An 11531-nucleotide genomic window follows, 5' to 3' on the forward strand; every position below is an offset into this window, starting at 1 on the left:
TGTGTGTGTGTGTGTGTGTGTGTGTGTGTGTGTGTGTGTGTGTGTGGAGGGAGGAGCATTGACGGTAACAAACATGTCGGTGTCTCATTACCTGTAATGTGATCTCACATCCTATGGCCAGTCACACAGTCATGCCCGTAGCACAAGTTGGGAAACCCCCTTTACCACATTGCACTAATACTGCATGTTATAACGCATTATGTTGTTATGCTTTATGTCACACACAATTACGGATATTACATGTACACCTGGTACTTGATTAGTGAACCATTTTAATACAATAGCCTTGATACTAACTTATAAACCTTGCGTCTTTTTTTAAATCTGAAAACAGATAATGTTGGCACAGAGGAAGGGAATTATTGTGAAAATCTGTTTTCAAAACAAAATAGCTTTTTTTAAATTCTGACGATTATGGTCAATTGGCAACAAGAAACGTTAATACAAATCTAACGTTAAATCTGTGAAGAAGCACGTTAAACTAGACTCGGACCTGCGAAGCACCTGCACAACGCCTTCTGTCGCCACGCCCCTCACATGTTAAATGTCCGCCACCTTTCAACTTCCCATCACCGAGAGCGAAATTTAACGAGCCGGTTGTTGTTCTGCATCAGAACGAACCCAATACCTGTCTATGTAGTCCCACTTTTAACTCGACTATCCTTAATTTTGTCTTTCTTTTGGGGCGGTAGCGTCATGTACCGTTACATAGGGACATGGTTTTGTGCCGGGGAGGGGGGTGCTGTTAATAAAACACAACGTATGAAACCGCCACTGAACGCCCGTTAATTATCGTTTAAAATGATAAGTGTCCGTTACTGGTAACCGTTAGTTAACGTTAAGCAGCAGCGAGCACGAGCCTGTCGTGACAGCACTGGTGCTATAGCTATATCTAGCTAACTGGTCTCTACAACAACCGCCATTTTGTACCTTTTGCATTTGACATCGCCATAACAACGGCCTGCTTGAGTATGCATCTGTGGCTGCGTCGTCATGGCAGACACAATCCAGTGTCACTGGAACGAGTAGCGGGCAGAAAACGACCCCATTCAGGACACACACGCGACTGATTTATCAATAGCTTGCAGGCTAACCTCGGCTAACCGTTGCCTGTTATGGCTACTGAAACAACATGGGAGAAAAAAAGCAATAGCACAATTCAGTTGAAGCATTATTGGACATAAAATATTCCCTATATGTAAAGAGCGTCACCTCTGTATCCACGTGTGTATTTCCCACCGGTTAAATGTCTTCTTTTATATTTTTTTATGGCGGATTCAGTTGTTGTTGTTGTTGATTCTCGTTGCTGGGTTCTTGTCGCCAGGGCTACCGTGGCTATGGCGCTTCGTCCTCACCAGGGCAACTGTTGCTACCCACCCGCTCCCTTCCCTCCCCTCTTCGTCGCTGTGATTGGCTGAGCGCTGCCAAATTTTCTTAAAGTCACAGGCACAGCGCATTTCTACCAGAGCCCTATAAATCGAGTCGCGTCAAAAAAGGTTCAAATGCTTGATTGTCACGTGATTCATTTGGGTTTTAAAAAAAGTAAAATTAGCTAATATTTGAGGATTAGTAAGTGTAGTTCCGCTACAGTTAACTGCCTTGTTGACGTATTTTAGGCTAAAGTTCCCTTGTTTTTAGGCCACTGAAGTCTAGTGGTGAGGGTGCAGATTGTAAGCAAAAACATAGCGAGAAAGCACAAAGACTTCGGGGAAGAAGCAAAGTTAGTAATGTGCATTAATGGGACATTCATACAGAAGTAGAGAGAGAAGAGGAGAGAGGAGCTCAGAGTATACACTGCTGCTATAGACCTAGACTGGGGACTTCCTAAAATATAGCAGCATATCTAGGGGCTGGACTAAGGCAAACCTCCCAGTGAGCATTTTTCCGTTGAATAGACGTTTAAAAGACGTCTACGCCCAACGTTGAAAAGACTTTCAGAATTGGTTCAAAAGTGAAAGTTTTTTCGCCGACTATTTGTAGACGTTGATTCAACGTTCACGCTGAGACCAGATTTAAACGTGATTTGCAATACTATCATTTTTCGTCCTCTACATTGTGCTAATAATAAATCATGATATAGAGGCTTACTAATAAACCACATCCACATTTATCAGTTGAAAGCCAGTATTGGACATCACGTTGATATCTGGTCTAAACGTGAACGTTGAATCAACGTCTTTAAATAGTCGGCTAAAAAACTTTCACTTTTCAACGTGATTTAACCATGATTTCAACGTCACCGTGTTTTAACCGTCAAAATGCTCTCAGATCAATATGTAGCAACTAAATACTTAATGTTAGTAACACATCAACAGTTTCCACTTACAGGACAAAATACCAAGTGACATAGGCAGCAGTTCATTTGTATTTATTAAAGCACAATATCAATATAAACAATGTTCATTATATAAAACCATAATCTCCTTCTTCTTTAAATGTCGTTTTCAAAGCCACACAGGAGCCGGTTCAGGAGGTCTGCCATATTTTCAAGCTGGACATCTGTAAATAAAACAAGTATTTAAAATGTGTACAGCCCCACTCGCTGTCCGTAGTATACAGACAGTAAGAAAAATACGGAAAATACACGTGTAGTTTACATGTGAAATGTCCTCTATTTTATGACGTTGGGCTACAGGGACAGTCCACAAAGAAAGTGTCTCCAATATTAACTAACACACGTCTATATTTACCTTCGTAACATGCTAACACTACAAGCTAACATGCTAACGCTACAATTGCTAGCAGCCTCGCCACCATGATGAGCATAACATGATATTAATGGTATGGTAATGCTATTTCGGTTTGCAATATTGGAATAAAGTAGTTCAAGTACTTACAGAGTATGTCGTTAGCGTGAAGCCTCGTTTATTCCGTCAGCTCGTTCATTTCGCTCATCACTCAGTAAGCTAGCTAGCATCGTGCAGACAGCACGCCACCGTCTCTAACTTAGAAATATGCACCGAGTCCGTGCGCATGCGTGTTACAGCAGTAAACACAGGGTTGTATTTTACGTGAACTTATGTGATTATACAGACATAATGTGCTCTGCACTCATTAAGATGTCCTGGGAGCTTCTTGTTGACAGCACACAGTCTATAGTTCCATATTTACGAAGTTTTGTATGAGACATTGAATGCGTTGAAATAACGTCTTCCTGTAGACCACATATCAACGGCCAGCGTAATATGATTTTGGAGAAATACGTTTAAAGTAACCAAAATCGCGTCTCTTTCAACCTACAACTGAACAAACCATCAATATTTTAAAACAAATTGGTGTTTTGTGACACGTTGATATTGTAACTGTAATTTAGCCGGTTCGAAAGACGGCTAAAATACGTCTAAGACGTTCAGACCCCAAATCAACGCTTTTTCAACCAGAAATCAACGTTGAAATCCGGGTTAGTGCTCAGTGGCACTGTTGCCAACTATTTTTCCGGGGAAGTCGCTAGAGGCAGGTCGATTAGTTGCTAAAAGTTGCTAAAAGACGTTGTGACGTCATTACGTAATAACGTAAAACTGCGTAATTACGTAGACTACACAATAACGTTACTCAAATTGACTGTCCATCTCGACAAATAATATGATTTGACATCTGTTAATTAAGATTTTTTGTTTATTATCACATTTTTATTTGTAGAAGTAATTTAAACACAACACATTTTATATGATCAGATATTTTTAAACACAACACATTGAATTATTGAACAATTACACATTATTGAACAATTACTTTTTTTCTTTTCTTATTAACTAGTAAACCTACACATTCTGAACAATTTAAGCAGTGTACTCGTAGTTAGTTAACATGCCACCAAACTGATCAATAATTATAGGTACAAGCTAATAACAAGGTATATATGATATCTTATTGAACAAGCAACTTAACTCAAATAATGATGTGTGCACTGGGCATCTCTTTCCAGCTGTCTCCAGGCTGTTGTGCTGCTTGGCTGGCTAGCTGCTCAATGGTTTCCTCCAGATATTGCCACTGTTCTCGCTCACACGGCAGTGCACACTGCCACCATCAGCTGTGTGTCTCCGCCAGTTCCAGAAAGTCCACTCCTTGCATACATACTGTAAATATGATGAATCGAAAAGTGGAAAAGAAAACCTCTTCATCTTCACTGTCCAACTGCATTGTCACGGAGCTGGAACCAGCAGAAGAGGATGGAGTGTCCTTAAAGCCGTATGCTGTTTTGGTGCCAAACTGCTCCAGAACTTCACTTGGTAGTTTGTGCTGGTAACAGGTATCTCCAGCCAGCTTCAGTCCATACCGCACCAGGAGTATGGAGTTGAGAGTGTGCAGTAACATCCTATTTCTCAGCTTTGACTTGACCACACTCATTTGGCTGAACAGCTGTTCAACCTCCGCATTTGAGTGTGGCAAGGAGAGGGCAGCGAGTGCAGCTTTGCACAGTTCTTCAAATGGATTTGACCTGGAAGAGTCCCTGTAGTTTTTCACTTCACTCCAAAACTCAACTGTATTTTCAGTTGAGTCCCACCTAAACAGATGGATGATTCTCCATTGGGAAACAATTTTGTCAATTGTTTGGGGATGGTACCCCAGTAGCTCAGCTACTTTAATAATTTCAGTGGTGCCTTTATTGTGGTTTAGCATGTCCTTAACACTGAACAAGGCCATGTTTCGCAAGGCTTCTAGGTTGTCTGTGAGCCTTCCTTGCAGCTCCTTGCTTAAAGCAACAATGTAGTTGATGCACCATCTACGAATGACCTTTTCGTCGTCTGGCGCAAGACTGAGTCGGGACACTGTGCTCTCGAAAAGGTACCCAAGGTATGGTGATGGACTGAGATGTCCATCAATGGCGTCCTTCAGGACATCAATTTTTGCCATAGGGTGGACTACTCTGCTGCAAATTGATGTTAAGAGGCGTACCAGATTGTCCAAAAGCTTGACAGGATCTGTTTGCTCTCCCTCAAATGACTTCAATGCAACTTGTATGTCGGACAGGATTGATTTCAAGAATGTCAGGTAGACATAGTTGGTCTTGTCCACGTACATGGCATGGAGCACATCCGCCATGTAGCAATGCTCACTGGCCTTGGTCAACTCAAAGTGGAGTTTCAATTCATCCCACTGGCTCAATATACGAGTTACCGCAGGCTCAATCGATAGCCAACGTGTGGCACACACTTTGGTGATCTGCAAGGGTTTCTGGCCACAATTAATTGTGGCATACACTGCCTTGTATGCCTCGTGCCTTTTTGGGGAAATCGAAAACCAGTTGTAGGTTTCCCTGATTAGGTACTCAACACTCCTAGGGATGGTTTCTTTGGATGCTGCACTGACAGCCAATTGTAAAGAATGGCACACACAGCGGATGAGTACCAAATTGGGCAATGCACATTCTTCCTTTAAAATCTTGTGTACCCCGTTGTGCACCCCAGTCATCACGGACACATTATCAGTGCCAATACCGTGAATATTCTCTTTTTTAAGGTTACACTTCTTCAGTAACTCAACTACTGCCTTTGCTATTAATTTGGCATCGCTCCCCTCCAATTCAACCAGCCCGAGAAATATGGACACAACGGTTCTTTTTATAGCACTGAAATACCGAATCACCACACCCAAGTATTTCGAGACACTGACATCAGTGGACTCATCCAAAAGGAGACTGAACTTCTCATCCCTCACATCTGATGTTACTCTTTTGAGAAAATAAGGAGCCAGTACTCCCCTAATCATTTCTGTGCACTTAGTGCGGTGCATTTGGAAGTTTGTTGCTGCCACAGAATCTGAAAAGGCAGCTTTGCAAGCCATACCTAAATGGTCACATGCTAGCAGCGAACAATGCTCTGCAATGGCTATTGCCATAGTAGCTTCTGCGCTTTTGCATTTATCCACTTTCTTAACCAACTGTGGTAATGTAGATTGCGTTGCAGGGTTGTGCGGTTTTGATTTATTTATATATGCTTTCCTGTAGCACAATGTTTTCTGATGTCATCGATTTTTGCAAGCATATCTGATTTGCAGTACGCACAGTATGCCCGACAATCATCCCCAATTACTGGCTTTAGCCACCCTTTAAATTCAGGTACAGACTCCCAATCTTTTCTGTACTTCTGGCTGTAGAATTTTGACTGAGACATACTGCTGCTGCTGCAGTCAGCCAACAATGATTTGCTGCGTGTCACTGTCGGGCTGTCGGCTGACTCGGCTTGGCTCACTCGGCTGCTGCCCCCTCCTGTGCACGAGCTGAGCACATGCTGTTGACGTCACCCACAATGCACTTTTGCAGCCAGGCACCTGTGTTGTGGGTGTGGCTGTGTGTGTGACGGAGAAAATCTTTTTTGTGTCATTTAGAGGGAAAATGCCTGCGTGCATTTTAGCATTTGAGTCACTTTAAAAAAGTTGCTAAAAGTGCCAAATATATTTTCATAAGTTGCTAAATTTGTTGCTAGGTGCTGTTTGAAAAAAAAGTTGCTAGGGTAGCCTGAAAAGTTGCTGAATCTAGCAACTAAGTTGCTAAGTTGGCAACAGTGCTCACTGGGCTGAGTCAGCCCTAACTGTAAGCATTATCAAAGAGGAAAGTCTTAAACCAAATCTTAAATGTGGTGAGTGTGTCTGCCCCCTAGACTGAAACGGGAAGCTGGTTCCACAGAAGAGGAGCTTGAGTACTTTTTGAGACTAGGAACCACAAGTAACCCTGCATTCAGTGAGCGCAGCTCTCTACTGGGGTAACATGGTACTATAAGCTCCTTAAGATATGATGGTACCTCACCAATTAGGGCTTTGTAGGTGAGGAGAAGGATTTAAAATTATATTCTTAATTTTACAGGGAGCCAGTGCAGAGAAGCATTCTGAATCAACTGGAGAGATGTAAGAGACTTATTACAGCAGCCTGATAATAGGAATTGCAGTAATGTCGTCTAGAAGTAACAAATGTGTCAACAATATTTTCTGCATCTCTTTCAGACAGGATGCGCCTATTTTTGGAAATGTTAGGTATAGGTGAAAAAACAACACTCCTTGAAATTTGTTTTAGGACACATCCTGATCAAAGATGACTCCGAGATTCTTTACGTTGCTGCTGGATGCCAGAGCAATGTCGTCTAGAGAAACTATATCGTTAGAGGTGTTCTGGGCCTAACAAGAATAATTTTGAGTTAACATCAGGTAGTTGCAGATCAACCAGGTTAAATTACACCAAAACATTAAAAAGTACTAATACAACGCACCAGTAACGTCGGGGATGATCGCAGTCTAAGCCTGAAACCACGCATAAAACAGTCCCAATGCTAATTTTACAGCAACCAGTAGTACCTTAACACTATCAACCAATATGGGGACCTATTGGGATAATGGCAGGGCATCTGGGAGGCAAGACAGGGATGGTGTCTCACTGTTTGTTCTTCTTCTTCTTCTTCTTCTTCTTCTTCTTCTTCTTCTTCTTCTTCTTCTTCTTCTCAGTGGCTTACAATGCGTTTGTACTGCTCTTTTATGTTGTAACTGATAAATTGGGAATAAGTAAGTGGGAGGCATACACTGATACACTACATTGGATAATTGTTGTGCAATGTATTTGTTCCTATAAATGAACATGAAATTAATGAAATGAGGTTTAAAAAAGGCCCATCGGGGTGAAAGGAGATGACGTGACTCTCATTAAACGGCTCTGCTTTCTACTACAAAAGCCATCCAGGCCCATTTGTGGGACATACCTGTCCATCATAGACATACAATGTTTTACAATTAAGGCGGTTGCTATGCTGGTGAAAGTAATGTTCATTTTAGTGTCAAACTTCTGCAGTTAGTGTTTCGATAGTGTCACAGTAATATATCAAATTTAAAACATTACAGCCAATACCATTACGTGTACTACTCATTGGTCTTTGGTCAGCTGATGAATGCCCACATGATTTATGTGACAAGCACTAAAGAGAGATTTGAATCTAGTTCAAGTATTTGTCTTTTATGCTGAAGAGTCATTCTACAAATATGTTGGACACACAATCACTTGATCTCAGTTGTATTATATCTCCAGTACTAGTAGGCATAGACTTTTGCCAGGAGGACAATTTATTTCATTTCCTGCTCTTGCCTATCAACACTTTTGGATAGCATTATAGGATAAAACACTTCTGTTGTAATATTAGTTTGATTTTATTTTATAGTTATGCAACGGCCATTCAACTGAACATAAAAATGACAACACCTGCTATGTACTGAAACGCAAAAAATAAAAAATTATGGGCTATTGCGTTTTCATACTGCTGCCACGACCTCCACAGGTCACTTCTGTGACACATTTGTTAATGAATGCCAGGGTGGACACACCCTCCTAAAATGCCATTTTGTTTGCTTGTTATCGTCCCCATTGTAATTTCCTAAACGAGAGACCTTTGACTATGTGGATACACAGATAAAAATGTGTTTTATTTTTGTCTGACTCATAATAAGACTTCTATGTTATCTGCCTTTGGAAATGTCACTGGTCCTGTCTCAGTCCTCCCTACCTTTTGGCATAGAGATGACCGAATAGGCAATTTTCAAGAGAAAAGGAAAAATTATACATACTGAAGTTATGCAGAGTCTTGTGTGGATTAAAAATGGGAAAACAGATGTAAATAATTGTGATATCGGAAACAATGGCCGAAATATATCCCTCTAGTGGTGCGAATGTTAAATCTTATCAGGGAATTCATGGCAACATGCGTAATTAAGCACGAATTATTGATTCCATGTGTTCGGGTAATGTCAGTTCACCGTGTGTTTCTTTTGTATTTATTTAAAGGAATTACCTTTACAATGCCCCTCTGTTCTTCAAACTAATGATGTTGGTCTAGGTGTCAGTTTAAGGATTATTTTTGCATATAACAAAGACAATTCATATAGCTGCAAATGCCATGCCCTTTGAGAAACATATATGGAGACAGAGTTGTAATTGCTCTAATTAAATGTTTTTTACGTCACAAAGTCTATTATGTTTTGCATTTGGTTTGATATTATTAATGTCAATATGCTCTCCATTCACATCCACTACATGACCCACGATTAGGGGATCGTTTACATATTAAATGTAAGTGATGAGGTCGTAATATTGAGGGACATTAAAAGTGACAAAAGTGCTTCTCATGCTGAAACCCAGTTAAATCATCTGACATATTCGTTTATTATGCCACCTTTGGTCCGCTTTTTGTCTCCATAAAGGTCTCTGACTGTATCTCTTTTTCAAATCTGTTCTTCTTCCAGAGACGGCCTGCGTGCGCAGTATGCATGTCTCCCTTGCAGGGCTCCAAACCCCTTTATAAACCACACCTGGGTCAGCTAGAAAGTCATAGCTCTTGCAAACAGGGAGACAAAAAAGCCAAGTGGTGCTCAAAGCGAAGAATCATTTCAACCACTTCTGTTTTGCTTTATTTCCTTGGGGCACTATGTGGAAAGCTGTGGTACTGGCTGTGTGTCTGCTGGTGACTGGGGTTCAGCCCATGGACGACCCAGCATATGGAGTGAAACTATGTGGCCGAGAGTTCATCCGGGCAGTCATCTTCACCTGCGGAGGCTCACGATGGAGACGGTCACTTAGGAGCGCAGGTGAGAGGCTGAGGGCGCTGCATCCTCACCAGATGTCTCATATCATCACTGTTAGGGTTTCATCTGGTGACTGAAACATATTCACGTATGACATCAACTTCTTTTGTTCAATTTCTGATCTGATTTTTTCTGGATCTTTGCGAAATGATCATATGTCCTTGATGAATTTTCTTTCTTTGACTTCCTCTGCTCATTTGTGTGGTTGTGTGCAATTCTGCAGTAAAGATTGTGGCTTTGATATATATTGGTCCGAAATACAGATAATGGGCAGGAACTATTATTTAATGTGTGTGTGTAAGACAAAAACATGAGTATTCTCTCATTCTTCATCACCCGTTTTGTTGCTGCAGATGCTTCTGAGGACCCCTTCAGCTCCCATCAGGACGAGTCCTCGGAGGGTTTGAGTCACAATGACGTGGTGGAGAGTTTCCTCCAGAGGAACAGAGACCTAAGCTTCACAGCCAGAGACAACCATGTCTTTAGCAGGCCGGCCCGTTCTTTCATCAATGAGGAAATCCTGGAAGCCCTACGCAATGCTGACCGCAAGGGCCGGGACGTGGTGGTAGGCCTGTCCAATGCCTGCTGCAAGTGGGGCTGCAGCAAGAGCGAGATCAGCTCCCTTTGCTGAGAGTCAGCCTTTACGCCATCTCAGTGAACACAGCGGCAGACGTATACACAATTACACAAACAGACACACAAATATACACACACTTTATTTTTCTCTCTAGTGTCTTTCAGTTAATTAAATAAACTGTTTGAATTGTTTTGTTTTTAGTAGCTATGAAATGTATGGAAAGGGCTGCCATGTGTTCAAATTGAAATATATACATATATATATATATATATATATATATATATATATATATGTATATATTTCTGTTGGTCTTGAACCAAGCTGTTTTGTCTTTCCCAACCACTATCACACACATTGCAATTCACTTTTTTTCCTCATCAGCTGCGTCTGAGAGTCCAAGAGAAAGAAATGTCATTTTGTTGTCATTTGAAAATAACTGCAAAGCAAGTCATTGAGTCAATTAGAAGTAGATTGTTGGTATTTTGCATTCGTTTCATATCACACAGAGAGCTAATTGGGTTAAAGGTTCAGATCTATAATAAAAGCAATGTGTTAAAAGAACCATTACCTTTTAAAGTCATGTTGAAATTGTGTCTTTCTTCAATTGCCAAGACTTAAAAAAGTCTCACTTCACCTGAAATATGGTGTGCTGGCATATTTTGCACTTGGTGCAGCCACATACTTTCATTACAACACTCTTGAGACAGTGACATTGTCGGGAGAAGATGTATCAGTTCCAGGTCATATACTTAAGTAAAAGTACAGATTCATATTATACACTTAAAATCCCTACATTTAAAACTGAGTAGAGCAGAAGTATTATCAGCAACATGAACTTAAAGTATCAAAAGTATCTGCATTAAAATGACCCATACATTATTACGTTATTATACTGACTGAATTTGTAAGCAGCATTTTAATGTGTTATAGAGGAGACTAAATCTGAAAGGTTGTGAAGTGATTGTTAAAGGAAAGAAAATAAAAAATTCTAAACAAATTTGCATTAAATCTGGGACTTTTCTCTAAACTTGCCTTTGTTTTTGTGAAATGCTGGATGATTCAACCTCTTCGGGCTTTTGAAAGATTATTCAAATAAAACCATCTGAGAAGTTTGGAGGGGAAATCACGATGATGAACAACTCATAGATAACTGAAACATGACAATGGTGACCTGACAAGTACAAAGTACTTGTATAGCCGACCACTGAAAAAAATACTAGTGGGTTTCAGATGAGGTGTGGTCTCTGGGTTACAATCACTACCTCGTCTATCACGCACGCTTTTTGTCATGAAAATGTGCCTGTGTTGTTTCTATGTGAAGATCCTTGGGCTGATGTTGTTGGACCTGCATCACACAGACAGCAGGAAGGAGACTGAGCTGAGTTCGCGTGTGCGTGCG

At 40.9% G+C, this 11531-nt stretch overlaps 2 protein-coding genes across 4 annotated transcripts in view; one reads left to right on the forward strand and one right to left on the reverse strand.

Moving 5' to 3' along the window:
- The window catches only part of rfx1a (regulatory factor X, 1a (influences HLA class II expression)), a 15846-nt gene extending 13806 nt beyond the window's left edge, over nucleotides 1-2040 (reverse strand). The window contains exon 1 of one of the 3 annotated variants that reach the window (XM_031872175.1): nucleotides 1213-2040. The gene's annotated coding sequence lies outside the window, so the exon portion shown is untranslated. Of the gene's footprint in view, nucleotides 1-91 lie in introns of all 3 variants that reach the window. The other 2 variants (XM_031872177.1, XM_031872176.1) reach the window with 2 other exon arrangements.
- A 7281-nt stretch (nucleotides 2041-9321) lies between these two features.
- rln3a (relaxin 3a) lies at nucleotides 9322-10355 on the forward strand. Its single transcript, XM_031872276.1, has 2 exons — nucleotides 9322-9558; nucleotides 9909-10355. Exons 1-2 carry the CDS (start codon nucleotides 9399-9401, stop codon nucleotides 10184-10186), a joined length of 438 nt encoding a protein of 145 aa, XP_031728136.1. The 5' UTR covers nucleotides 9322-9398; the 3' UTR covers nucleotides 10187-10355.
- The last annotated feature ends 1176 nt before the right edge of the window (nucleotides 10356-11531 follow it).

The sequence above is a fragment of the Anarrhichthys ocellatus genome, unplaced genomic scaffold, assembly GCF_004355925.1.
Source record: "Anarrhichthys ocellatus isolate YVR2014 unplaced genomic scaffold, GSC_Weel_1.0 scaffold62, whole genome shotgun sequence".
NCBI classification, from domain to species: Eukaryota; Metazoa; Chordata; class Actinopteri; order Perciformes; family Anarhichadidae; genus Anarrhichthys; species Anarrhichthys ocellatus.

Excerpts from the sequence above, each read along its gene's own strand:
- rln3a (XM_031872276.1), top strand. The coding sequence starts at position 9,399 with ATGTGGAAAGCTGTGGTACTGGCTGTGTGTCTGCTGGTGACTGGGGTT. Across the intron at positions 9,559-9,908 it reads ACGGTCACTTAGGAGCGCAG|ATGCTTCTGAGGACCCCTTC; the intron begins GTGAGAGGCTGA and ends TTGTTGCTGCAG.